Source organism: Pristis pectinata, chromosome 5 (genome assembly GCF_009764475.1).
Source record: "Pristis pectinata isolate sPriPec2 chromosome 5, sPriPec2.1.pri, whole genome shotgun sequence".
Lineage (NCBI taxonomy): Eukaryota > Metazoa > Chordata > Chondrichthyes > Rhinopristiformes > Pristidae > Pristis > Pristis pectinata.
Genome location: NC_067409.1, coordinates 90,581,759 through 90,608,684, shown reverse-complemented (window position 1 = coordinate 90,608,684; position 26,926 = coordinate 90,581,759). Strand labels below are relative to the sequence as shown.

The window sequence follows — 26,926 nt, the reverse complement described above, 5'->3', positions numbered from 1 at the left end:
CTAGAAATCTAGCTTCTATTTGTCACAAGCTGATGTTATTCAGCCTGATTGTAACCATGGTGTTTTAGTTTAAAAGTTAACTCTACTATTTAAGAAAACTGTAACAGATTGCTAGATTGTCTTAATGTGTAAATGATCATTACCTTAATTTATTGCATGGTTATGCAGGGCATACAAAGGAATTCTTACCTCTATTCCTTCCTTGTTCAAGGCATATTCATCAAAATTAAGAATTGCAGTCTTGATTGTTCTCGGAGGAGGTAATACAGTCAGTCCAATGTTAATGGCATTGCTCCGTTTTGAGTCTAACACAATGACTTCTTGTCTCTTCCCATCTGCAGCAGTTTTCTGAGATAAGAACAGATACTAGAATTACACTCACACGGAACTTAATATATGTGTGTAAAATAATGAAGTTTATAGATCAGCAACTGTGTGTCTTGAACTTACCACATCATACTGATGCTCCCACCTGGGGGCAGGGGAAAGTAGAGGAAGATATCCTCGTTCTCATTGTTCCAGGACAGTGAAAAGGGTCCAAATTAAGGGGAATGTCTACTTTTCTTGGGAGCTTTTGTTCAGTTGGGATTTTGAGCACATCAGGACACAGAATGCTGAGTTAAGTGAAAATGTAGCGGTAGCGTAACGCTTTACAGCGCCAGCAACTGGGGTTCAATTCCGGCTACTGTCTGTAAGGAGTTTGTATGTTCTCTGCATGTCTGCATGGGTTTCCTCTGGGTGCTCCGGTTTCCTCCCATATTCCAAAGGCGTACGGGTTAGGAAGTTGTGGGCATGCTATGTTGGCGCCGGAAGCGTGGCGACACTTGCGGGCTGCCCCCAGAAAACTCTACGCAAAAGATGTATTTCATTGTGCGTTTCCTTGTACATGTGACTAATAAAGATATCTCATTTCATCTCAAATGTGCTGATTCCCAAATCCACCATCCCAGTGGCTGTACACAGGCATTTCTTTTTTTTAGAAATCACCTCAAACAACATTCATAGGTAGGAGTGGAGTGGGGCTAAAGAGAGGGCCAAATGTCTGACTTTACATGGGTAGGTCTGTGCTCGAAATGAGCCTTCGAGAATGATAACCTGCATTTATCCCAGCCAATATGTGCACTCCCACTGCAAAGTCCAGGTAATATAATCTGTGCTGAGGGCACCAATGATATGATACTGGAATAACTACAAGGTGTTTAATTTTACATTAAAACCTGCTTGAAACACTGACATAATGAAAATTAACAAAATCAAGATTTCTGATTGGGCAAGACACTTTGTATTATTATTTTTCTTAAAAGGTTCATTGTTTAAGTGCTAAAATCAAACTGTATGCTTATACATAAAGTCAGCCAAGTTTTTCCTAAAATTGATTACAAAAGTAGTTGAGTGTGTGGGAATAAACACACCATTTAACCTTTGAGGACTTCAAATGCATCTCATCATCATAAACATCAAATTACATAAAGGTTACAAATTGACCTTGAATTCGATTTCCTGCAGTCATTGTTGGGAAATTACAGGAAACCACCTTCAAAAGTCTTTGATGGTTTATGGATACTTCTCTCAAAAGAGGTTCTATGTTTTTCACCCTCATCTTTTCAGCTATCCATGTCATGAAACTTACTCCAAATGGGAAGTGAGCACCATGCTCCACGGCCAAACCTTTACCAATGTCATGGTAATAACCAGCCAATAGAAATGCTTCGAGTATAGCTGTATATCTTCACTTCAATTTCATTTTCTTCTCTATAGAAATTATTTATGACTATCCCGATTACTGTTATCTTTTAAAATAAATATATGAAAAGTGCTTGAGCTGCAGGGATAATGCAAACATTCTCCTAGTTAACATATAAAAGGCAAGATCACATAGAAGACCAACCAGACTGAAACCTTGTTATTTACTACACTGCAACAGGACTAAGGCAGCAGACCTAAAACCTGAAATATTCTCTCTCTTTCTGCAGATGCTGCCTGACCAGCTGAGTGTTTCCAGCATTTCCAGTTTTTTTTTAACAACAGCTATACTTTTCAGAGGGAGCAGGATGCTGTAGTTTCCAATCACCTCTGCTATTGTCAATGAGATGCTTTCATCACATGAGGGAAAAACTGGCAAGAGATCTTGTCAAATTGTAAATCAATATAAGGTGAGATCCTTATATTGTGACAGAATGGGAATAGTTCGACCACCCATTAAATCATCCTGACAATGATCACCACATGGTGATCAAAATATATTCAGGTTAAGAAAATTTACAGTAGGCTCTTTTTTATGATTGGATGAAGACAGAGGGATCAACATGCACATGGCAATATTACAGGAACCATTCACTTATTCAAAAAGCAGCTTTCAAAAATGAAAGTGTACACACATTTCCAATAAAGTAACATCTGTAGGAATGATTTCCTGGTTATTCCACCTGCATAATATTATAACGTAGAATCAGTGGAAAGAAAATAACTTTGCAGGTTATTTTTCTGAAACTGCATTTTGTGGAAAGAATACCAATCCATAGAGAAACTGCCTTTTGAGGGTCACAGGAGTCTTCAAGAGCAAAGTGAAAAACTGGAAGACAACTTCTGTGGTTGAATGAAACAGATGGTTAGCCCGTTTCCTTTCCTTTCTTCGGTTATTTCAATTAGATATTTATGTATCCAGCTGTTGGAGTTTCATTTCAGAACATATAATAGAAATCAAAAGTGGAGATGAACTTGGGAAGAACAAGACCACGGTAGCAGCCATAAATCACTGTTTGACAGACACCAGTTTCCTGTATCACTGCTAAACCTCCTCCCTTACTAAAGGAACCGAATTCTACTGTTGTATATGTTACATGGTCCCAATCAGCACCCAGCTACTTGCAAAATGAGCAAACTCAGCATATGTCAGCAGGATTTTTCATCAAGAGATTTCTGGAGAGCCTAGTTCTGCTTTCAAGAAGTTCGAAAATCTGTATTTCCCAACAGGATTTGGTAATGCTAACTGAATTTTCATCACCTTTGTTGTAGCCCTGAGCCTGCTGCTGTTAACTCAGCCATACAGTAAAGATTGAAATAGTTACTATTTATCTATAAACCTCCATTTTCATCATGGGTAGTGGGACTCTTATTTGCCATCAGGGAATCCTAGCATAATCCAGTAGAAGGGATTATGTACATAATGTGCAGGCAGAAGGGATTAGTTTAATTAGGCACCATTAGTTTAATTAGTTCAGCACAATATTGTGGGCTGAAGGGCCTGTTCCTGTGCTGTGTTGTTCTATGTTCTAAGATTCATAATGATTCATAGTTTTATATTTATACAACATACCTATTGACTCAGCAATCACAGTTCTCTGGGGCACAGAATTTCAAAGATTTACAGTCAGACAGATAAAAAAATCTACTCATCTTTCCCTGAAGTGACTGATCCTTAACCTTGGGACTATCCCCCTAATTCTGGACTCTCCCATTTGAGGAGCAACCATTCAGAAACTTTCAAGATTCAGTTCGATCACTTCTAATTCTTCTAAACTCCGGGGTGGGGGTAATTCCAATCTGTTTAACCATTCTCCACAAAATAATCCCTTTATCACAGGAAACAATTTCATGAACCTTCTTTGAGCTGTATCCAAGACAAATATTTTTCTCTTTAAATAAAGAGTCCAAAGTTGTACATAATACTCTATGAGGTCTCAAATCCTTGCAGTGTTTCAGCCATATCTCCTTACTCTTGTACCCCCCCCCCCCATTACTTGTTGTATCTGCATACTAACTTCGTAGACAGACATCCAAATTTCTCTGAACACCTTAATTAATTCTGTCATCCTTTAAGTAATACTCTGCTTTTCTGTTCTTCCCTTGGAAACGAATAAAAGATTTCCCCTCATCATTATATTCAAATGTAATTTTGCCCACCTACTTAACTTACATCTCTGCAGACACTGTGTGCTCCATACCACTTATTACGTGTGAGAACTTCCTACTGGTTGGCACCTGTAAAACAAAATGCCTACCAGCAACTTCCCTGTACCTCTCCTTCAATCTGTCGGATACCCGCACCTGATCAGGGAAGCCTGACAGCTAAACTAAAGACAATGCCATTCATCATTAACCTGCACAGCAAAGAGCACTATCCAGTTACTGTTTTTAGCTTGCACCAAATGACTCCAGCATTCTAAGTGCCTTGGTCTGGGTGCCCTTGAGGTATATTTTAATAGTACATATCCTGCTTGGGCATGAATGTACTCAGTGCTAAATGCTTCTCACATTATGCTAAATGTGCTGCCAAAGCCCATGTCTGGATTTACTTAGAGCAGGTGGCTTTTATTATACATTTACAGAAATGGGGACACCACTTTAGTGCCGTTATATGACACTTCATCTAATTGCTCCCCTCCAGGGTAAAAATTACACCATAAAGATAAGAGTCAGGAAACTACCCAGGTCTGATGCAAAATAAAAGGGCACCCTCATATCTTGGGCCAACATTTTATTGAACATAACTTCAATGTGGTCCTCCATTGTACATCTTTAAAAGTGTTCAATCCAAGCTGCAGTTGATTTAAACACTTATCCAATGCAAACACTGCTGCCAGGACTGTCTAAATGCTTAAAATTTACAATGGCTGGGACAGGATCTTTGCTTAAACGCAGTACAAACAGAATTCCTGCCAGGATGCACTTACCATCTTGTGATTCAGGCAAATTCAAAGTAATGTTATCATAGAATGCAGAGGGGTTGGTACAATATATGTGAATGCTCAGATTGGGCACTGATGTAGCATATAAAATGCAACTCAGCAATAGATTTGATGACAAAAGAAAAGCAATGGTGAAATATGTGTAACACAGATAGAAAAAAATGGGAAGAGGCTTGTGTGCTCAAATACTGGCAGAGATCAATTGGGTTGAATAACCCGTCAAAGGAAAGTGCACATAAAAGGTACTCATTAAGAACAGACGATATTTCAAAACCAAAACACTGTGGCAGCTGGGAACTTTAAATAAAAACAGAAAGTGTTGGAAACACTCAATAGTTCAGGCAGCGGTTGTGAAGTGAAAAGACTGAAGAGAGGAATAAAGTTAATGTTCCAAGCCATTCATCAAAACTAGGATAAGTTAGAAATGAAACACCGTGAGATGGAGTGAGACAAGCTGTGGTGGTGCCAGCTGAAAGAGGGTGAGAAAGGCTGGTGAATAGCAAAAGGTGTGAGTGGAATAGGTGCAGAAGGGTGCAGAAATCTAAAATACAATATTTTTCTATCCTCCTCTTGTATGTTGAAATGAGAGATTCAGCCCTGAAAGCTGAATTTCTTGGATTCAATGTTGAGTACTGGTAATTGGTTTGTTATTGTCACATGTACTGAGATACAGTGAAAAGCGTTGTTTGCATGCTATCCAGACAGATCATTCCAAACATAAGTATGTCAAGGTAGTACAAAAGGAAAAACAATAACAGAATGCAGAATTTTCAGAGAAAGTTCAGTGCAGGTAGACAATAAAGTGCAAGAACCATAACAAGGTAGATTAAGAGATAAAGAGTTCAACTTTAGCAATACAAAGGGTCCATTCATGAGTCTTATAACAGCACAAGGCTGAAATTGGCAAACTGGAAGATGGGATTCTGGTTCTTGAGTTTATGTTAAGCTTTGTTAGGATGGTGAAAGGAGACCAAAGACAGAGGTTAGAGTGAGAATGGGATGGAGAATTAAAGTGATCCATGACTGTGAGCTCATAGTAGTTACCCAGTTTACATTCAGTTTTCCCAATGTGGAGGAAACCACATTTTGAGCACTGAATGTGATAAACAAAACTGGAAGCAGCACATGTGAATTGCTGCTTCACCTGGAAGGAGATTTCGGTCCCTGGGAAACAGGCATTGAGAAGATAAAACAGCAGATGTTGCACATCCTACAGTTGCATGGGCAGAGGGTTGATAATAAGAACCATAGTACTGCAACTATGATCAGAATGGAGGTGGTTTAATGCACTATTACTTAATGATTTGAGTCACCAGCTTACTCTGACTGAATAGGTTTTGATACGGATTATTATTGATATATTGGTTTGGATTCTGCCAACCAATAAGCAGAATCTTTAGCAATGCTAAACACAGTTGTGTTGAACAGCTTGATGATTATAATAATATTAGATGGAAGAAATTGGCCTAGTCGAAAATGAAACTACGATGAACTGAAAACAGCATTATTTACTTAAAGTAGTGGGGGAGATTGAATGGGAGCAAAGTTACCAAACACCAACCGGTGGTGAAGCTGGCAGGGAAACATATTTAAGAATAGGTTATCGACTGAATCCTGTCCTTGTGTTTTCCCAATGGACAGCTACAATAACCTTCCTTCAAAATATTCTGCTGTAATTCTGTTACATGGATTCAAAGTGTGCCAGGGACATATTTCAAATTTGAATAAAAAAGCTGATTTTTACAGTGTATAACACCACATTTCATAAAATTAAACATCATTGTATTGGCGAGCAATGCTTTAAGTTCAAACACAGATGTCACCAGTTAAGCACAGGTCTTCATGTTTACTAAGGATTGCAAACTCTCTCTGAATTCACTCATGTTGCACCTTTAACATGCAAAATGATTGAAGACATTTCGCAAGAGTGAGATCAATGAAAATCTAACACTGAGCAACATGACAAGGAATGTGGGGTTGAGAGACAGATGTTTAAAAGAGCGAATTAAAGAGGTTAATGAAAAGGTAATTAATCAGTAGTACAGTCCTCAATCCTAGAAATAATTAAAACAAGAGATGTATAAGAAATCAGAATTGTGGGAGATCAGATATCCTGGAGGCTTTAAAGGCTAAATATTAGCAAAATGGAAAGGCAAGCCTAAAGATGAGTTTTAATATAAGAATTTTTTAAACTGAATCTTTGTCATACCAGGAGACTGGGTTAACATCTAATGCAAAGTTGCAGGCAGAAGGGACTAGCTCACTGGGCAACTCAGTCGGCATGGATGAAGGGCCTGTTTCCATGCTGTATGACTCAATGACACGATGACAAAATGGTAATTTATGGAAAGATTAATTTGAATTTGCATCAAGAATTAAATTTGAGGTTTGTTAACATAGTTCTGAATTGTAACTCTTTATTATGAAGGTTGGTCACTACTGTAAGTCCTGTAAGAGGAAATAAATGAATTGTTATTGAAAAATCTCAGTTAGGTCACTTTCATACATTTCAATTCCTACCTAGGGACAATAAGCCACAGGAATTTTGCCATCTGTGTTCGGTTTATTGAAGCCACCTTTGAAAATGCTGCCAGCATTTCAGTTAGTCAGATGTGTTTATTGCATATTTGTGCTAACAATGGTTGAAGTTTACCATCAGAAATTGTTTGTTACATGTGGAACCAGTTTATCATTTTTTTACAACTTAGATCTTGCTGAGGGTAAAACTTAATGAAGTTCCTTCATTTTTGTTGTTGGCAAGGATTCTGGATGTGCCTCTTCTGAGGAGCAATAAATTCTTCCTCTCTCAGAGCAAAGGAATCTCTGATGCCTATAATTAAAATGCAGATGTTGGCCCATTCAAAATTGTACCAAATGAATTACGAGGGAAAAACAACCCCCATGCTAAGAAGAAAGCATTAGAAATCCTTTTGTTTAATGGTGTTCACTTTTTGTTTTATTTTAACTGAGGGATTCATTAAAGTTATCAGTAAAGGACATTTTTATAACTATAATTTGTACAACTCATTGTTAAAGGCTGTTACTGATACAAAATTGTTTCCAGCTGTGCAAAGAAAACTTGAGAAAACTTTGAAAATTAGATATTCAAGTGAGTTGATTGCCAATAGTTAAATTTGCCTCAATGCCTTTCCATACTGCTCCTCTCTTTTAAAAAAAAGGCTGCTTCCCTTTGTTACCAAGTCCTTTCCAAGCTTTTTTAAAACTGTTCCTTATTGAAATTTATTCATGGGATGTGGCATCATTGGCAAGGGCTACAGATTATGATTGAAGAATTCAGGTTTGCTCATTACCAAGGGTTCAGCATGGGAAAGGTTAATTATTTCCTGCTGTTCAGCCAGTGTGGGGATCAAGGTATGAAGTCAAGCAGTTGCAGCATGCGGCCTTTCAAAGATGATGGCCGAAGCTGGTAAGTTTTCCCATTTAAGTGACAATATGCTGAAGTTTAAAATAGGACTGTTAAACTAAAATGCTAAGCTCACTGAAAAAAAAATTCTGTAATAGATTTTGTAAAATAAAATTAATTTTTATCAGACCAAAACTGATTAAAGAGCATTATAAAGCAAAAAACAAAATGTGATGAAAGCTCATCAACTGGAAATGTTAATACTGTTTCTCTCTCCATAGTTGTTGCCTGAACTGCTGACTACTTCCAACATTATCTACTTTTATTTCAAACTAAAGAGCATGATCCTCTCAGTGAGAGAAAAGAACAGAAATGGTGCAAATCATCAGAGCAATGGAAAATGACTTTAATGCACTGTCCTCAGAAAGGATGCTCCTGAAAACATATGATGACACACTTGTTGCAGTTTCAAACATCACTGAATGAGGAGCCTTTGTCAGAAAATTCACAGTAAGCATAAATAAATAGAGAATAGGAAGAGAGGAAAAAATTTCCAACACAATCCTTCAATATCTGATCTTGCAGCCATTCCTTTTCAGAATATATAATGTAACAAAGTGGCAAAATATTAAGCTGCAAGTAATATTTTTGATTTGTTATTTACTGTACTTGTTATATCACTCTATAATATTTAGTGACAACAGAACAGTATTTTAGAATGGAATAGGAGAACTGACAGATCTATTTTATTGTTGTAACATTAAAATGTTATTGTTCTATTATTAATAGAACTGTAATATCTCAGTATTGAACATAGAACAGTACACCAGAGTATGGGCCCTTTGGCCCACTATGTTGCGCTGACCTACCTTACCTTATCCACATTCAAACTATCCCCCTCTCTACTTCACCTCCCATAACCCTCCATTTGTCTTTCATCCATGTGCCTAATGGTCTCTTAAATGACTGAATCGTATCAGCCTCTACCACACTCTCTGTGTAAAATAACCTATCTCTGACATCTCCCCTGAACATTCCTCCACGCACCTTAAATGGGTCAACTCTAGTATTGGCCATTACTGCCCTGGGGAAAAGATGCTGGCTGTCTACTCTGTCTATGCCTCTCATAATCTTAGATACCTTGATCAAGTTGCCTCTTATCCTCCATCACTCCAGAGAGAAAAGCCCTAACTTGCTCAACCTCTCCTCATAAGACATGCTCTCCAATCCAGGCAGCATCCTTGTAAATCTCCTCTGATCCTCTCCAAAGCTTCCACATCCTTCCTATAATGTGCTGACCAGAAGCGAACACAATGTGGTCTAACCAGAGTCTTATTATCACTCGGCAACATTACCACTCGGCTCTTGAACTCAATCCCCTGGCTAATGAAGGCCAGCACACCATACGCCTTCTTAACCACCCTATCAACTTGCACGACAACTTTGAGGGCTCTATGTACTTGGACCCCAAGATCTCTCTGTTCCTCCACACTCTGTCATTAACCATGTACTCTGCATTCAAGTTTGATCTTCCAAAGTGTATCACTTCACAATTCTCCGGATTGAACTCCATTTGCCACTTCTCCGCCAAGCTCTGCATCCTGGCTAAATCCTGTTGCAACCTATGACAACCTTCTGCACTACCTACTGCACCACTAACCTTCGTGTCATCTGCAAACTTACCAATCCACCCTTCCACTTCTTCATCCAAGTCATTTATAAAAATCACAAAGAGCAGTGGTCCCAGAACAGATCCCTGTGGAATACCATTGGTCACTGACCTCCAGGGCGAATGCTCCCCTTCAGTAGGCAAGCCAATTTTGAATCCACACAGCCAATTTTCCATGGATCTCATACCTCATGACTTTCTGGATGAGCCTACCATGGAGAACCTTGTCAAACGCCTTGCTAAAACCCACATATACCACACCCACCGGTCTACCTTCATCAATTTGTCTTGTCACTTCCTCAAAAACCTCTAGTAGGCTTGTGAGGCACGTCCTGCTCTTCACAAAGTCATGCTGACTATCCCTAATAAGACAATGCTTCTCCAAATGCTCATAAATCCTGTCCCTAGGAATCCTCTCCAATAGTTTGCCCACCACTGACGTAAGACTCACTGGTCTATAATTCCCAGGATTATCCCTTTTAACTTTCTTGAACAATGGAACAACGTTTGCCATCCTCCAATCCTCCGGCACCACTCCTGTGGCCAGGGAGGACTCAAAAATCATCATTAACACTTCAGCAATCTCTTCCTTTGCTTCCCAGAGTAACCTAGGATATATCCTATGCGACCCCAAGTACATATCTATCCTAATTTTTAGGAGCTCCAACACTACTGCTTTCTTAACCTCGACCTGCTCCAACACATTTGCCTGTCAGCATTAACCTCACATTCATCTAAATCCCCTTCCCTGGTGAACACTGAAGCAAAATATTCATTCAGATCCTCCCCTACCTCCTTCGCCTCCAGACACATTCTTCCCCTCTTATCCCTGAGCAGTCCTACCCTTACCCTCATTTTCCTCTTTTTCCTCACATACATGTAGAATGCTTTAGGGTTTTCCTTAACCCTACTTGCCAAGGCCTTCTCATGACCCCATCTAGCTTTCCTAAGTCCCTTCTTCAGCTCCTTCCTGGCAAGCTTATAACTCTTAAGAGCCCTGTCTGATTTTTGCTTCCTAAACCTTAAATATGCTTCCTTCTTCCTCTTGACAAAATGTTTCACCTCTCTTATCAACTTTGGTTCCTTTACCCTACCACCCTTACCTGGCCTCAGCAGGACAAACCTATCTAGAACCCCACGTAAGTGGTCCCCAAACATCCTCCACATTTCTGTGGTGCATTTACCAGAGGACATCTGTTCCCAATTTACACTCCCAAGTTCCTGCCTAATACCATCGTAATTTGCCCTCCCCCAATACTTTCCCATAAAGTTTGCTCCTATCCTTTCCATGGCTACGCCAAAGGTCAGGGAATTGTGGTCACTATCTTCAAAATTCTTGCCCACCGAGAGATCTGTCACCTGACCAAGTTCATTGCCTGGTAGCAGATCCGGTATGGCCTCTCCTCTAGTCGGCCTGACTACATACTGTGTCAGGAATCCTTCCCGTACACACCTAACAAATTCCGCCCCATCTAAACCTTTTGCACTAAGGAGTTGCCAATCAATATTAGGGAAGTTGAAGTCACCCATGACAACAAACCTGTTATTTTTGCACCTTTCCAAAATCTGCCTTACTTATCTGCTAATACTGGAATGAATGTATCAAATCTAAGACGTGTACTATAATGGCACAGAAGCGGTGGGGCAATACAGTTTGGGTCATCGTCCCTCTGCATCAAAATTCAGCTGCGACCAAGGTCTGAGATTCAAAGTCTTGATTGCAAATGAGCAGGCATTGTTCTCAGAGAGGTACAGTCAAGCATCTTCTCCCAAGGTCTGGCTCAAGAAGTCCAATTGGGGTGTGAGCCTTGAAACAGTAACTTACTGGCATCAGCTGTGCTTCAGTGATTGCATCCACTTGGGTGTAGTGGGATGGAAGGGTGGGGTTTTAAAAAAACATTGTCCCAGAAGAACTCAATGAAAGAGCATTGCACCGGGCATTGCATCATCCCCAGTGCCCCTGATATGGAAATCACATTATGGCTACAGAGGTGAGTCATGACAGCAAGTGCCTAGTCGAATTCCCCACTAATGTAATCTGACCCAGTAATGGTCACACATGTGATTTATTTTCATTTCCAGCACTATGCAATCCAATTTCTAGGCAAACGTTCGCTTTGCCCATTAATGCAAAAGGAATGATGTTAAAGGGCAAAAGACATTGTTGTAGATTTAATAATAAAATTTAAAAACTATTGCACAAGTTAACTGCCCTTGTTGAAAAGGCAGTTGATTATAAATTCTAAAGCACAAAAACTCAAACTGACCTTGTTCACCTATTGTTCACAGTATAACGGCTCAAGTCTTGCTGATAAAAGTGTATGAAAGGTACTCACTGTTATTAATGCATAAAATGGTCAGGAACTTGTGATGGAGAGATACCTACCAATTGTCAATAAACACAAATTGTTGGCCAATTTATCCTGCTCCATCGTTAGCTTTATAAAAAGAACAATTCCTTATTAACTTCATATTAGCAGGGATTTGCACATTAATTATCCATTAATCATTCCAGAGGATGCTATCAAGTAATTTTTTTAATTCATTCAGGGGATGTGAGCTACCATTTAATTGCCCATCCCTAGTTGCCCTTGAGAAGGTTGTGGTGAGCTGCCTTTTTGAACCACTGTAGTCCTTGAGCTGTTGGGATACCCACTATGCTTTCAGAGGCAGAGTTCCAGGATTTTGACCCAGCGAATTTAATGACCACGACTATTGTTTAATGATTTGAAAATGATAAACATTTGGTCTTGTTGGCCACCAAGCTCCCAGATCCTCTGGTGGTCGAATACAAAAAAGCCTGGATAGAGTGGACGTGGAGAGGATGTTTCCATTAGTAGGAGAGTCTAGGATCTGAGGGCACAGCCTCAGAATAAAGAGACATCCCTTTAGAACTGAAATGCGGAGGAATTTCTTCAGCCAGATGGTAGTGAATCTGTGGAACTTTTTTGCCAAGGAGGGCTGTGGAGGCCAAGTCATTGGGTGTTTTAAAGGCAGAGATTGATAGGTTCTTGATTGGTAAGGGGGTTAAGGGTTATGGGGAGAAGTTGGGAGAATGGGGTTGAGAAAAAAAATCAGCCATGGCTGATTAGCAGAGCAGACTCAATGGGCCGAATGGCCTAATTCTGCCCCCATATCTGATGGTCTTATGGGTTTGTCAACAATATGGGCAACCTGTTTAACAGGCACCATCAAGATCTCTCAGAAACATTGGTTCAGATTCTCTACAGCAGGCATAATTATAAAAGACAACTGCCTGGAAAATCTAGTGCATCCAAATCGGTGAGCTGGATGGTTGCTGTTGCAGGGGTGCTAATAACTATTTTGGTTGCAGGCTAGCTGCTGGAAATTTCTGGAGCACCTGAGATCCAAAGTTTCTATGTCCAGGAAAAGGGTTTTCCATCTCTGCAGTCATTTCACTGGGGGAGTGATGATGGAGTTGTGGGGGAGGAAGTGCAATGGGGAAGAGAGGTTGCCATTGGCAGTGGACTAAGGGTTGGAGCTCGAGAGTTGTGTCAATAAGCAGGTCATTGGAAGTTACCTGACATAAGGATTGGAACTGGAAATGGGTGGGTGGAGATGGAGGCTGCAGCGCTAGGTGGCTGACGTTCAAGCTTGCTGGAGGGAAATGAGGGGTTGAGGTAGTGACAGGTGAAGGAGCTTTGCTTTAGTGGGATCGAGTGAGAGTACCAGGAGCAAGAGTAGCAGGAGATGAGGTTAAGAATAAAGGGGGGGGGGGGGGGTGGGAGGAAGTGGGAAGGTAGGGACCCAAAAGGCACAAGTGGGATATGTTAGAGGAATTCCAATCCAAGCAGTGGTTTTAAACCTAGTTGTTCTGGGATTGCCAAATAATGATCATCTCAGGGCAATTTGATCAAGGCTCCACATAGTGTTTCAAAAGCAATGACCCACTGGAATGACATCATCTCATGCACTATTGATGTGGAACTTGTACATTGGAGCAGTATTTCTAAAATACAAATTCAACAGATATAGAGCAACACACAAAGGAGCTGGAGGAACTCAGTGGGTCAGGCAGCATCGATGGAGGGAAATGGACGGTCAGCGTTTCGGGTCAAAGGATCTCAACCTGAAATGCTGACTGTCCATTTCCCTCCATAGATGCTGACTGACCCACTGTGTTCCTCCAGTTCCTTTGTATGTTGCTCCAGATTTCCAGCATCTGCAGTCTCTTGTGACTTCAACAGATATAATATGGGTTTATAAGTAGATTTGCTTAAACAAGAGATGTTTAACTAAGGTCTTGTCTGATATCTCAAGTGATTATAAACAAAGTCATTGCATTATTTCAAAGAAATGCAGGGGAATTATCATCTTGTCCTACTCAATATTCTTACTGCCATCTCCTGTAAAGAGGTTACCTGGCTTTTACTATGCTGTTGCCTGTGGGATCCTGCTGTGTTCAATTTGGCCACAGTATTTCTGACAGTGCAGCAACGACTATACTTCAAAAATCTTCATCGGCTGCAAAGTGCTTTTGAAAGGGGCATGAAAAATGCTATACAAATCCAAGTCTTCCATAAAGATCTGCTGTGTTGGAAGAGGTGTGTGCACATGTTTCAGACACAGAGCTCCAAAAGTGCAATGCAGCTCTCTATTTTTAAACAGACTTCTGAATAATGAATCTTTGGCAATACAATACTAGTCTGGTGCCTGTACATTGCATTAAACTAATACTTGCTTGAGAACAGGTGCTGTGAAGCAACTGCTGTTTTACAGTTATTTAAGCTTACAGCACAGGAGATTATTCAGCCCATTGCACTTGCCCTAACCCTTTTAAAAAGTTATCCAATAAATCCCACACCCTTGCTCTGTGGCAAAATTTTCCACTTCCATTTTGAAAATTACTCTTGAATCCACTTCCAACCCTTTTCTCACATGTTCCAGATTACAACAATTCACTGCCTAAATGTTCTCTTGTTCTTGCCCCTTGGATTCTTTTCTCATTGACCTTAAATTTGGATCCTCTGGTTATCTATCATCATCCAACACTCTTCTTTGTAACTTCTGATAAATTTCTTCTTAATCTTAATAGTTGTAAGCAGATTAGTCTCACCTTTCTCTTGTCGCTCCATGTCACTGAACCTCCACATTCCTGGTATCATTTTAGTAAATCTCTCCTGCTGCCTTTCCAGTCCCTGGATATCCTTTCTAACATATGATGCCCAAAGTTGGGCACAACACTCTAGCTGAGGTATAACCAGTCATTTATAAATGTAAGAATAACATGTTCCTGTATGAAATTACTTTGGCAAGCAACAATAAATTACAGCAGCATTCTTTCCCTGTCCGGGGAATGTGATGTCACACAAATACATACCAACAATTTTATGGTGCACTTTATAAAGTTGCAATTACGCATGTGTGCAAATAGTGACATCCTTATACTCTGAGAATATTTCTCTGACAAGATTGTATACTTGTCTGGCGACTGACTGGTGTGGCAGACTGGAAAAGCTTCCTTTCACAGCTGGGCTCTGGATTTCAATCCAGCCCAGATATGGGATGAATCTCTGTTGTCCAATGCCTTTTAGGGTTTAGTTTAAATGCATCTGGATAAGTTCACACCCAGTGCTGACGAGAGTGAAATCAGGAGAACATATCCTGTAACTGCACCACAGTATTGGGAGATGTCCTGAAACTCTCAGGTCATTGCATCGTAGATTTTTTTAAAATTTAGCAGAACTTGGAAATGCACTGAACTGTTGTTATTTGGGCTTGAAAGGTGTGCAGTGAAAAATCAGTGCATTAACAGGGCTCCGAAGACTGGATTATGAGAAAAGATTGCTGGAATACGGAAGGCTAAGAGGAGGTTTTATTGAACTTTTGGCTCTTGAAATAAATTGATAGAAGAGATTGTAAGGGACTTTTACTATGGGTAGGGAAGCCACGGATAAAGACAACATTCAGAGGCAAGCAAATTGGAGAAATGCTTGGCAATTATGGACATGGTGCCCAGAGTATGATATGGCGCTATGTAATTTTACTTAAACTTCTGGCTCTGTATCCCATTCCTCTGGGAATGGATCCCAAACCAGTGCTTTGTTTGCACTTTAAAGCCTTATTAAACTATCCTGTTATATTTAATGTTGTCACTCTGTACCCATGGATCTCTTTCAAGCTCTAACCTACATAAACCTCTAACCTTCATCTGGACTTTTGCTTTACTTCACAACCTCTTATTTCTTCTACTGAAATGAAACATGTCACATATATCAACAATGAAATACAAATCCATTCTTCAAATCAGTTAACCCCAATTCCTTTTTTATACTGCTTGAATCATCCTCAATCGAGTGGTATTAGGGTCCGTTACCTTGGTTACCGGCAGCTCTTTGGATTTAGATTCAAAGAGATGCTCCAGCTTGGATACATCCACTTTCACAGGTTCCAATTGGGTCCAAAGTGGTTCCTTGCATCGCTTGTAATTTTTGAACTGCCAGTCAATTGGTCGGACTTCATTCCAGAACAACCTGATGGTTTTCTTTTTCTTAATGAATGTTGGCTCACCCCTTGATGGGTGTAGTGACCCAAGCTGTTGATGGAGGCCTGTAGGTGGAGGCGGGGGCACTGACATACCAGGTACTGGAAGGGGAGGTGGGCAATGAAGTAAAGGGGGTGGAGGAGGGGGCGGCAAGCCCATGAAAGAAGGTGGGGGAGGTGGTGGAGGAAGTATGGAGTCTCTAGAACTAAGCAAATTTTCCATGTCCAACACATCCACATCGTCCTCGTCTTCCAAATCTGTGAAGTCTATGTCTTTGATTTTTAGTTCCCGAGGATTGGCCAACAGTTGATCCCAGATATAATCAGACTCCTTTTTGGGTTGTGCAGTCATTTTATCCACAGTCACAGTGGTTGTTTCACAGTCAGATAATGCAGGTCCTTTGCTCAGCTCCCCACTGTTAAACTTGTCAGTAAAAGCTTTCACACTGCCTTGGTTCTCCAAATGGTCGATCTCCATTTTCTTCACATTACCCTCATTGGCCTGCTTGTTGGCCTGCAGAGTGGAGATTCGGCTGGCCAGACTTGCAAGGGACTCTTCTTTCTCCTCCTCTTGCTTCCTGGGCTGTGTTTCTTCATCATCATCGTCTCCACTTTTGTTCTGTGCATACAACATGTCCAGCATGAACCGTTTGTTATTAAGAATGTTGCTGCACTGGTCATTTACACTGACATCCTTAATGCCTTGCATCCATTTACCTGTTGTCCAAAACAAAAGAACAGACACCAGGAGTTAGAATTTGGCAATGGGAGATTAGTACTGGTGACTATTATTTAAGGCTGTACCAGAAACCTGCTGACTATTCTTAAAGTGAAGATAAAAAAAACTGACATTATTTTGCTGCATGCAAAATAAAAGTGGCATAACTTAACTGAAGAAATTATTGGAATGTTTCTCCTTATCACTTTCTAAGAGTGCAATCCATTTTCTTAAATAACATCTAAACTTGTTTTAAGACAACAATTTGATACTCTATGGCACTATAATAACAACCATATAGTGAGACAGCTCAGCTATTTAGATCCTTCATTCCAAAAGGTGATCTCGGAGACAGATCAGGATTATCTGCAAGATAAAATTCCTCCTCACTGATGCACAACCTGTAGCCTGAGTGACATAAGATTTTTAACTTTGATTTTAGTGTTTATCTCCTTTGAAGTCAATATGGCTTTATGCTGGTGCTAACAGTGGATCTAATTTAAGTTTCTATGAAACTGAGTTGTACAGGAAGATGCACTTCCCTAGAACTTCATCCTCCAGCTAATACTGTAGCTCTATACCTGTAAGGTAATTGCATGTGCATTTATACTTCACTTCCAAAATTTAATACAATAAACAAACCACAAATCAGAAGTGGAGTACAATGCACAGGCATTACCACACACCTTGCTGCTTTCCTCTCCTTCCCCGCAGGGCAAGGCAGCCTATTGCTCGTAGCCATTCCATGATGTCATTCAGGCCTCTGGACCTGTGGCAGCTCTTTAACAGAGTTCATTGTTCCCATCCTCCCTGTCCTTTCTCAGTATTCCCACAAAGTTTTCCACTTCAAATATCAGAATTCTCTTCTGCAACTTTTAACCGAATGCCAATCACCTTTCTAGGTAGTATATCACCTCATGTTTCTTTCACTAATCTGAGTCTTTTGCCATTGGTAAGAGTTTCTCCTCATTTACTCTATCAAAACCAATCATGGTTTTGAGCATCTCCATCATGCCTCACCCCTAACCTATGTTCCAAGAAGAACAACCCTGATCTCTCCAGTCTCTCAATGTAACTAAAAACCCCTGATAACAACTTCCTCTGCACTTTCTGTAAAGCCTTGATATACTCCCTAGAATGTGGTGCACAACTGTAAACAATATTCAAGCTATTGCCAACCGGTTTTATTACAGTACAGTGTAATCCAGATTTTGCAACCTGTCTCCAATGATAAAGCCTAGGAACTCAAACGTCATACACATCTTTTTAAACAACTTCTTAACTTGGTCTGACACAATAAGTGATTCTGGGCCTGTACCCTTCCCTTTGTTATTTTCTTGGTGCTTTCATGTATTTTGTTGCCATGCCACTGAAATGCAAAGCAGTGTGGATTAAAAGACATCCAGTGCAGTTCTTTATAGTACTTATCCTGTTCATATGTCATAATTAGCTTGAACTTAATGAACATTAACAGGGTAAAAAAATTATCAGAGATTAACAAAGCAAAGCAAAGCAAAAAAACTCAACATTGCAAAATGATTCTTTTAGAAAATGCTCACTGAAACCTTGCCAGTTACTCATATTAATTAAACTGAGCCAATGAAAGCAAATGTATAATTAAACTCAAGTCTACTCCATGTGGTGCAACAGCCAAGCATTTATTTTGGTATAACACTGCAACCTGCAATTACTAATTAGTGCTCGGTGAGTTACTCGACTGTTAACTCAGTACAGTGTTCTGACATAATCAGTGAAATTATGATTGTTACCAGTTTCATTGTCACTGGTTACTTTGTCTTCCCTTTCTTCCCTTTCTAAAGTGCTGCTGGCTGAGGAGATGCTGGATGCTGAACAGTTATCTTTCTCGTTCAGCTCTTCATTCTGCCTCTCCTTCTCGCTCAGTGTTACGTTTTCTTCTGGCTCTCGATCTGGTCTCTGCTCTCTCTCCAGCTCTGGTCCCAGTTCTGCAGGTCTTCCCTCGCTGGCCACCTCGGTTTCTCCTTCAGCTTCTGCTGCAGGCTCTGAGTCAGGCTCAGGCTCAAGCTCCTGCTCTGGCTCACTTGCAGGGACTAACAGGAACAGAAGGAGGAGGGGATCTTAGATACTATTAAAGTCACAGCGCTTCACAGTTTTAGCTTTGTACAGTTTCAGCATGCATACTGTATCCACACTACCATAAAAAAGTGCCCTTGGCTTTCTCTGAACCACTTACAGCTATTTTAAAATTAACAGCAGAACTACCTAAATAATCATTTTAGGTTTGGAAAGATCTCAATTTAATTCAAAAGGGAAATCTTTCAAAGCATTTTACATGAACACAGAAGATAGATCCAGATCTTTAAATGGGGTTGCTACCTGTCCCACTCTTGAATAGTAAATCTCATTTCTTACATTGGTGTTGATAGGTCTGTATGTTGATTACATGACTTTTCTGTTGCTGCAAGTTGGGTTTTTCACCTTTCCCCAACCTTCTTTGTTTCAAGGTTGGGGCTTAGTTGCAGATCTCAGCTGCTGTTGTATAACCACCAGTCAGTGGGTGCTGGAGGTCCTGTGACTTCTGGCGAGACACAAGAGACTGCAGATGCTGGAATCTGGAGCAAAAAACAAACTGCTGGAGGAACTCAGTGGGTCAAGCAGCACGCTGAGCAGTTAAGTACCATTAAGTACCAAATAAACAGGACGAGTACCATAAATAACTGCACTGGATGTATTTTAATCAATGCTGCTTTGCACTCAGTCCTGATGCAGGGTCTCGACCCAAAACATCAACACAATTCCTTTGCCTCACAGATGCTGCTCAACCCACTGAGTTCCTTCAGAATTTGTTGTTTGCTTTGACTTTTAGTTCCATATGGATACCTGAGGTTGCAAGTTTATGATGTACGGATTCACGGATGCAGATTTTGATCCTGCTCTCTGCACAGAGTGCAATGAGACACTTGTCTCATCTGAACTTTGGCACTTGCAGCTCTTGCAAAACCGGATGCATGTGAAACATAATGGATACAAGTTTCTAAAACATGTTGGCATAGTTAGGCCAGTGAAGATTCTTATCAAGGACAACAGAAACAGTTTTGTTACAATGGCTGATGGAAGACAGAAGTAAAACTATTTTTTGCTTTTTTTTGTTGCATCTGATAAATTTTGTATAAAAGAGCAAGGATCAGTCCCTTTTATCAAAGCTCTATTTAACTGGAGTTTCCAGAAGTATAATGGCAGAAGTGTGGGGTTAGCTGTGCTAGTGCTCTCTGGTTGGCTACTTTGCTGGACTTCTGCAGAACTGCCAAGTTTGTGGCCCAAGGCTTTTTGCCCTGTATCTTTTCACAAATATGTAGTGGAGGATCCTGAACTTGGTTCTAATTTTAACTTGAATATCATGCAGAGGGCTGGGCTCATATTGTCTACTCCCTTTTGTGTACAACCAGTTAAATAACTGCTTCCACTTCCTTTACCTTTGTTAAATTCTACCAAAAAAAAAGACACATGAGACTGCAGATGCTGGGATCTGGAGCAATAAACAATCAGCCTCACCTGGATCTACCTATCGCTTGCTAGCTCCTGCCTCCCCCATCTCCCTCACCTCTTTATACTGGCTACCTCCCCTTTACATCCTCAGTTCTGATGCAGACTCTTGACCTGAAACATTATCCCTTTGCCTCCATAGATGCTGAGCTCCCCCAGCAGCTTGTTTTTTGTTCCACCAAAAAAAAAGCTTACCCTACTCTGCATCACTTGCCTTTCACAAAAGCAGCTTAAAGACTTTACAACAAAATCTTTCTTCTTTATCACCAAATTTATCCCTTTCTTTATGCTGAAAATGTTGCTGTCTTACCAGGATATAATTGCACTGAGGCAAATCACCTTTTGGTACATTGACTAGGGACAGTCATTCACTTTTGAACAGAGAAGATGTTTGATTTTTGTGAGGCATCACAGAGAAACCCTGTCTTGTCCTCTCTGAACATCCACAATCCTTCAGGAATTAAAATCACAGGCAAAATTTGGGGCTGCTTTTTCCCTCCGTAACCCAGGAGCATTAGGGCCAACTCTGTTCATTCCCTGAACCAATTCCTTAGGATCGAGGATGATTTACTTCCACTCTGGTTCTGTGTGTTCTCATGCAGCTGGTAACGCAAAAATGAGGGACCCACAACTTCTATGACAGATGGGCAGGGAGTGCCTGATGGAGTGGACAGGGAATTATTGGGTAATTTGGGAGATTTGTCACTAATGGCTAGTTTCTGTGCACTCCTGATGATTCGACTTGAGGTGGTCAGTGCCATCTTGACTGCTCCTCATGTATTTGAGTATCCTTGGCCCATAGATTCCCACAAATCAATGGAGATGTTACATTTTTACAAAAAAATCCTTGAATCTTTTCCTCTATTTCAGGTGTGACAGAATTTGAAACATCTATCGCTGCAGTGACAGAGGTGGCTCTGCAAAGATCAGGGAACAAAACCAAGACCTATTTTAGTCTGCATGCATTGATGGTTCACTGTGTGAGTGTGTGTGAGAGTGTGAGTGTGAGAGAGAGAGAGAGACAGAGAGAGAGAGAGAGAGACAGAGAGAGAGTGACAGAGAGAGAGAGTGACAGAGAGAGAGAGTGACAGAGAGAGAGAGTGACAGAGAGAGACAGAGATATGATGTAGGGATACCTGTCCAATTTCCTGCCATTTCTGTTCCATGCAGATTTACTCAAATACAGAGGGGCCAAGCTAAGTCATCACGTTGCAGGAAATGAGATGATCCATTCTGTGGAAGTTCCTTCTCCCCTGATAACTTGCAACAGCATATGGCCAATTTGATTGTCCCTTTTTAGCACACCTTATCATGATTTTTACTGTGATGGGTTCCTACCCAGTCGTGAGTGAGTGAAGAGTTTGCAAAGCAGCCAAAGTACTACATTCTACAATTAAATTTAAATATATTTTGGTTTCCAACAATTTGATGTGAAAAAGATGCCAAAACTTCGCCTGAAAAAGTATAATCTGAAAATAAAATTTCAGACTAGAATAGAATTCCAGGTAAGCATACAGGTAAGAACAGATATGGTCATTTAACTTTATTATTCAGGCTTAGTGAAGTCAGGATGGCAGTTAGGGCAGTGGCATGCTCCTCCTGCAGGATGTGAGAGATCAGGGAGACTTGATGACTACACCTTCAGGAAGTGTGCCCAGCTGCAGCTCTAGGCTGACCACATCAAGGAGCTGGAGGAGGAGTTGAACACACTGAAGATCATCTGTGATGCAGAGAGCACAAGAGTTTTAGTCACACCTAAGAAGCAGACTGTAGGTAGTTGGGTGACCACCAGGAGAGGTAGAGGGAGTAGGCAGACAGTACAGGGTTCCAGGTGTAGTCACCCTCCCCTCAGTACAGATGTACCTCTTTGGATACTGCTTGGGGAGATGGCCTTTCAGAGGGCAGCAGCAGCAGCAGCTGCCAAGTCAATGGTGCCATGACTGGCTCTGAAGTTCAGCAGGGAGGGGTGAAGTCAGACAGAGTGATAGTGACAGGGGGCTTGATAATTAGGGACAAAGATAGGCATTTTTGTGACTGCACATGGGACGCCAGGATGGTGTGTTGCTCCCTGGTGCCGAGGCCAAGGATGTCTCTGAAGTGGTACAGGACATTCTGAGATGGGAGGGTAAGCAGCCAGAAGTCACAGTCCATATTGGTACTAATGACATAGGCAGGAAGGGTGATGAGGTCCTGCAAAGTGATCTTAGGGAGTTAGGTAGCAAGTTAAAAAAGACTTCTGGGGGTTGTAATCTCAGGATTACTACCCATGCCACATACTAGTAAGGTGAGAAATAGGAAGACACTGCAGTTCAAAACATGGTTAAGGAGCTGAAGGAGGGAGGGTTTCGTATATATGGATCATTGGACTCTCTTCCAGGGCAGGTGGGACCTGTACAAGAGGGACAGGTTGCACCTGAACTGGAGGGAATCAATACCCTCTCAGGGCTAACCCTCTCAGGGAAGTCCAGAGGACTGGAGGTGGCCAATGTTGTTCCTTTTGTTCAAGAAGGGAACTAGGGATAATCCACAAAATTATAAACCGGCAAGTCTCACGTCAGCGGTAGGGAAGCTATTGGAGAGGATTCTTAGGGATAGCGTTTACATGCATTTGGAAAAACAGGGGCTGATTGGGGACAGTCAGCATGGCTTTGTGTAGGGTAGGTCATGTCTTACAAACTTGATTGACTCTTTTTGAGGAGGTGATGAAGTTGATTGTGGATGTTGTCCACATAGATTTTAGTGAGGCATTTGACAAGGTCCTTTATGGTAAGCTCATCCAGAAGGTTAAGATGTATGGGATGCACAGTGACATGGTAGTTTGGATTCAGAATTGGCTTCCCCATAGAAAACAGAGGGTAAGTGGTGGATGGGTGTTATTCTGGCTGGAGGTGCGTGACCAGTGGTATTCTGCAGGGATCTGTGCTTGGACCTCTGTTGTTTGTAATGTATATAAATGACTTGGATGAAAATGTAAATTGGTGCATTAGTACTTTTGCAGACTATAGAAAGATTGGAGGAGTTGTGGGCAGTGTAGAGGACTGTCAAAGGATACAGCAGAAGACAGATCAGTTACAGATATAGGCAGAGAAATGGCAGATGGATTTTAATCCAAGCATGTGTGAGGTGTTACACTTTGGGACGTCTAATGTAAGGGAAAAGTATATAATAATGGCAGGACCCTTAATTGCATTGACATACAGAGGGATCTCGGGGTCCAAGTCCATAGCTCAATGAAAGTGGCCACCCAAGTAGATAGGGTGGTAAGGAAAACATATGGCATGCTTGCCTTCATTGGTTGGAGCATAGAGAATAAGAGTCAGGAAGTCATGTTGCAGTTATATAAAACTTTGATTTGGCCACACTTGGAGTACTGTGTGCAATTCTGGTCAGCCCATTACAGGAAGGATGTGGAGGCTTTGGGAAGGGTGCATAAGAAGTTTACCAGGATGCTGCCTGGATTTGAGGGTATGTTCTATCAGGAGAGGTTGGACAAACTTGGGTTGTTTTCTCTGGACCGTCGGAGGCTGAGGGAAAACCTGACAGAAGTTTATAAGATTATGAGAGGCATAGGTAGAGTGAAGTTAGAATTTTTTTCCCAGCATAGAAATGTCATGTACTAGAGGACATGCATTTATGGTGAGAGGGGGAAAGTTTAAAGGAGATCTGCAGGTGCCTGGAACGGACTGCCGGGGGGAGTGGTGGAAGCAGATATGATAGTGGGATTTAAGAGGCTGTTAGACAAATGAATATGCAGGGAAAGGAGGGATATAGATTATGAACAAGCAGAAGAGAATTAGTTTAATTCAGCATCTTGTTTGGCACAGACATTGTGGGCCGAAGGGCCTGTTCCTGTGCTGTACTGTTATGTGTTAATAATAATGTTAAAATATGATAACATATCTCTTGGATTTCCAATCTGTCATTTTAGCAGTTCTGTTGATAAACGTGTTTAATTTGACATACTTAAACCTTCCAGAGGGATGATAATGAACTGTAGCTATATATAACATGACCATATTTTCTAATAGTGAAATCTCATTTTAACAAGATTGGAGGACAAAAGACAATTAACTGCAACATATTCCTGCAATGGCCTGAACTGTCAATGGCAAGTGAACTGTGACTATGCTTACAACTGTCCACCAACTTTTCATGGGCTTTAGTGTAGCAATGCAAGCATGTAGAGAGCTATGTTATTACTCACCTGCTGCAGGTGAGCTGGGGCTTCTGTGACAAGGACAAGCAAGAATGTATCTGGACCCCCTTAGCAGGTTGATTACACTGAATTCAGTTTTACGTCAAGTAAAGGAAGCAGGACATAAAAAGGGGAAGAAGAATTTTCATAACATTGTGCCACCTTGCGTTGTAGAAAAATAGTTAGGTGGGAGGAAGAAAGTAAAATGCTTTCTTAAAAAGTTCTTAAGGCATCAAAAATAATTAAGCGAATGAGTTAAGTATGGAGAGGAGAGCTTGTATAACAAGAAGTTAATGACCTTCCCATACAAGCAAGCGGACTTCTGAAAACCACAAGGGAAGTGAACACAGAGACTTGTGTTGTTTGGTACAGACTGCAACTGGAATACAGGAAATGTGCCACCAGGACACCTGCCCCCAGCAGACTCCAACTTTTCCTATCCTTCTGTACATTTCCAAAAACTGGAGTTTCTGGCACGAATGCCCAGCGGCAGAATTTATTAATCTCTTCATCAGGTAATTATGTCTGATGGCCGGTGCTCAGCTTGATCTATTTTTTAAGCTGACCCATACACGTATTAAATTGCTTGCATTAATTTCAGACATAAGTGAAAACAGATTCTGTCTTTGAGCTGGTGCAGACGTGAAGTCTGCCTCATATATAGCTCATGCTTTCAGAGAAAAACGCGCACACCATTCCAAAGTGCTGCATGTAAAAAGCATGCGAAGCTCAATTCTCTGGCACACTTGTAACCTGTGGAAAAGCTGTGCTAAAATATGCTGCTGCGCCATCAATCTTTAGCTCAACAGTATCTAACAAGCCTTCAAACTCATTTCATTTACCCACCTGGTAACTGTTGACCCCCAGCTATTGTAATCAATTCTCACAATTACACTGCAATGCTACATCAGACTGTGGGGTTGTAGTGAATTCTAAGTCACTTCTGAGAGCAACTATCAGTTCTGTGACTGGAATCTGGAGTTCATTAAGGCAACCTGATTTTTACACACATCCTAAGTGTTAGATCACGGTGTAGAAATTACAGACAGGAATGCTGACTGCGTTGTTCTACGTTCATGGGTCAGCCCCTCTTCCTGCTATTTTGCAGATCAACATCTGCATAAAAATAAATGCCACTTAAAAATATTGGATTAATGTGTTCAACACTGTTTGTTTGCCATTTCTACTCTAATATAATCACGGCATATCACACAAAATTTTCTTCTGGTTTCTGGGGAGATACAGGATGGGCTAAAGGCTGCAGAATCTGTTCACTATTGACAGAAAGTTATTAACCTCCCATGCTATGCTTCACTGGGGCCAAGAGAATCTCTGTAATAAGGCAGAGGCACTAAGTGGCCAGACCTGGTGAAAGAAAGTAAGGTGCGCAGACCAGTTGTAGAAAATACAGTATCTCCTTAATTTCCTTGCCAATTATCTCTCATCTATCCTTTCTGCGAGCCAGAAATTCATGCAAAGGTGTGGTCTCAGGGGGCCCTTCACCACGTGCCCAGACCATGCAAGTCAGCTGTTGAATTGCAAGGACATGACAGCTGAAAATGCCATTGTCTTCATCCACACACAAGGTCACTGGAGGGCAAACAGGAACAGTACTCCCAAGTGATGTTTCCCAGCCCTGATTATCATCACGTCTGCTCCACCTGAGACTTAATGGTTCATCAAGCCATTTAAATGCCATGACAAGGACATGTTTAACCCCAAGTCATGGTATTTAAATAGCTTGATGAACCATACAGTGGTTTCCAATAGGAATATTTTGTAATCGGGGCTAGGAAATTATCTTTGTTAGACACCAGTGTCAGCCTACATCATCCTTGGATCACACATAAAACATAGAACAGTGCAGCACAGGAACAGGTCATTCACAGCCCACAATGTCTGTGCCGACCATCATGCCAATCCAGACAAATCCCATCTGCCTGGTCTATATCCCTCCATTCCCTGCTGTTAATGTGTCTATCTAAATGCCTCTTAAGTGTTGCCATTGTATCTGCTTCCATCACTTCCACTGGCATTGCATTCCAGGCACCTGTCACTTTCTGCGTAAAACAACTTGCCTCGTAAACCTCCTTGAAACTTTTCCCCTCTCACCTTAAAGCTGTGCTCACTAGAACTTGACATTTCCACCCTGGTAAAAAGTCTCTGACTATCTACCCTACCTATACCTCTCATAATTCTATCAGGTCAGCCCTCAACCTCTGACACTCCACTGAAAACAATTCAAGTTTCTCCAACCTCTCCTTAT

General features: G+C 41.0%; 1 protein-coding gene across 1 annotated transcript in view; it reads right to left on the bottom strand.

Annotated features, from left to right (window-relative positions):
* The window catches only part of LOC127570428 (FH1/FH2 domain-containing protein 3-like), a 482,262-nt gene that overhangs the window by 48,826 nt on the left and 406,510 nt on the right, over positions 1-26,926 (bottom strand). The window contains 3 exon segments of the mRNA XM_052016002.1: positions 190-348; positions 16,059-16,942; positions 18,713-19,012. Of these exon segments, the coding sequence (XP_051871962.1) occupies positions 190-348; positions 16,059-16,942; positions 18,713-19,012 (1,343 nt within the window).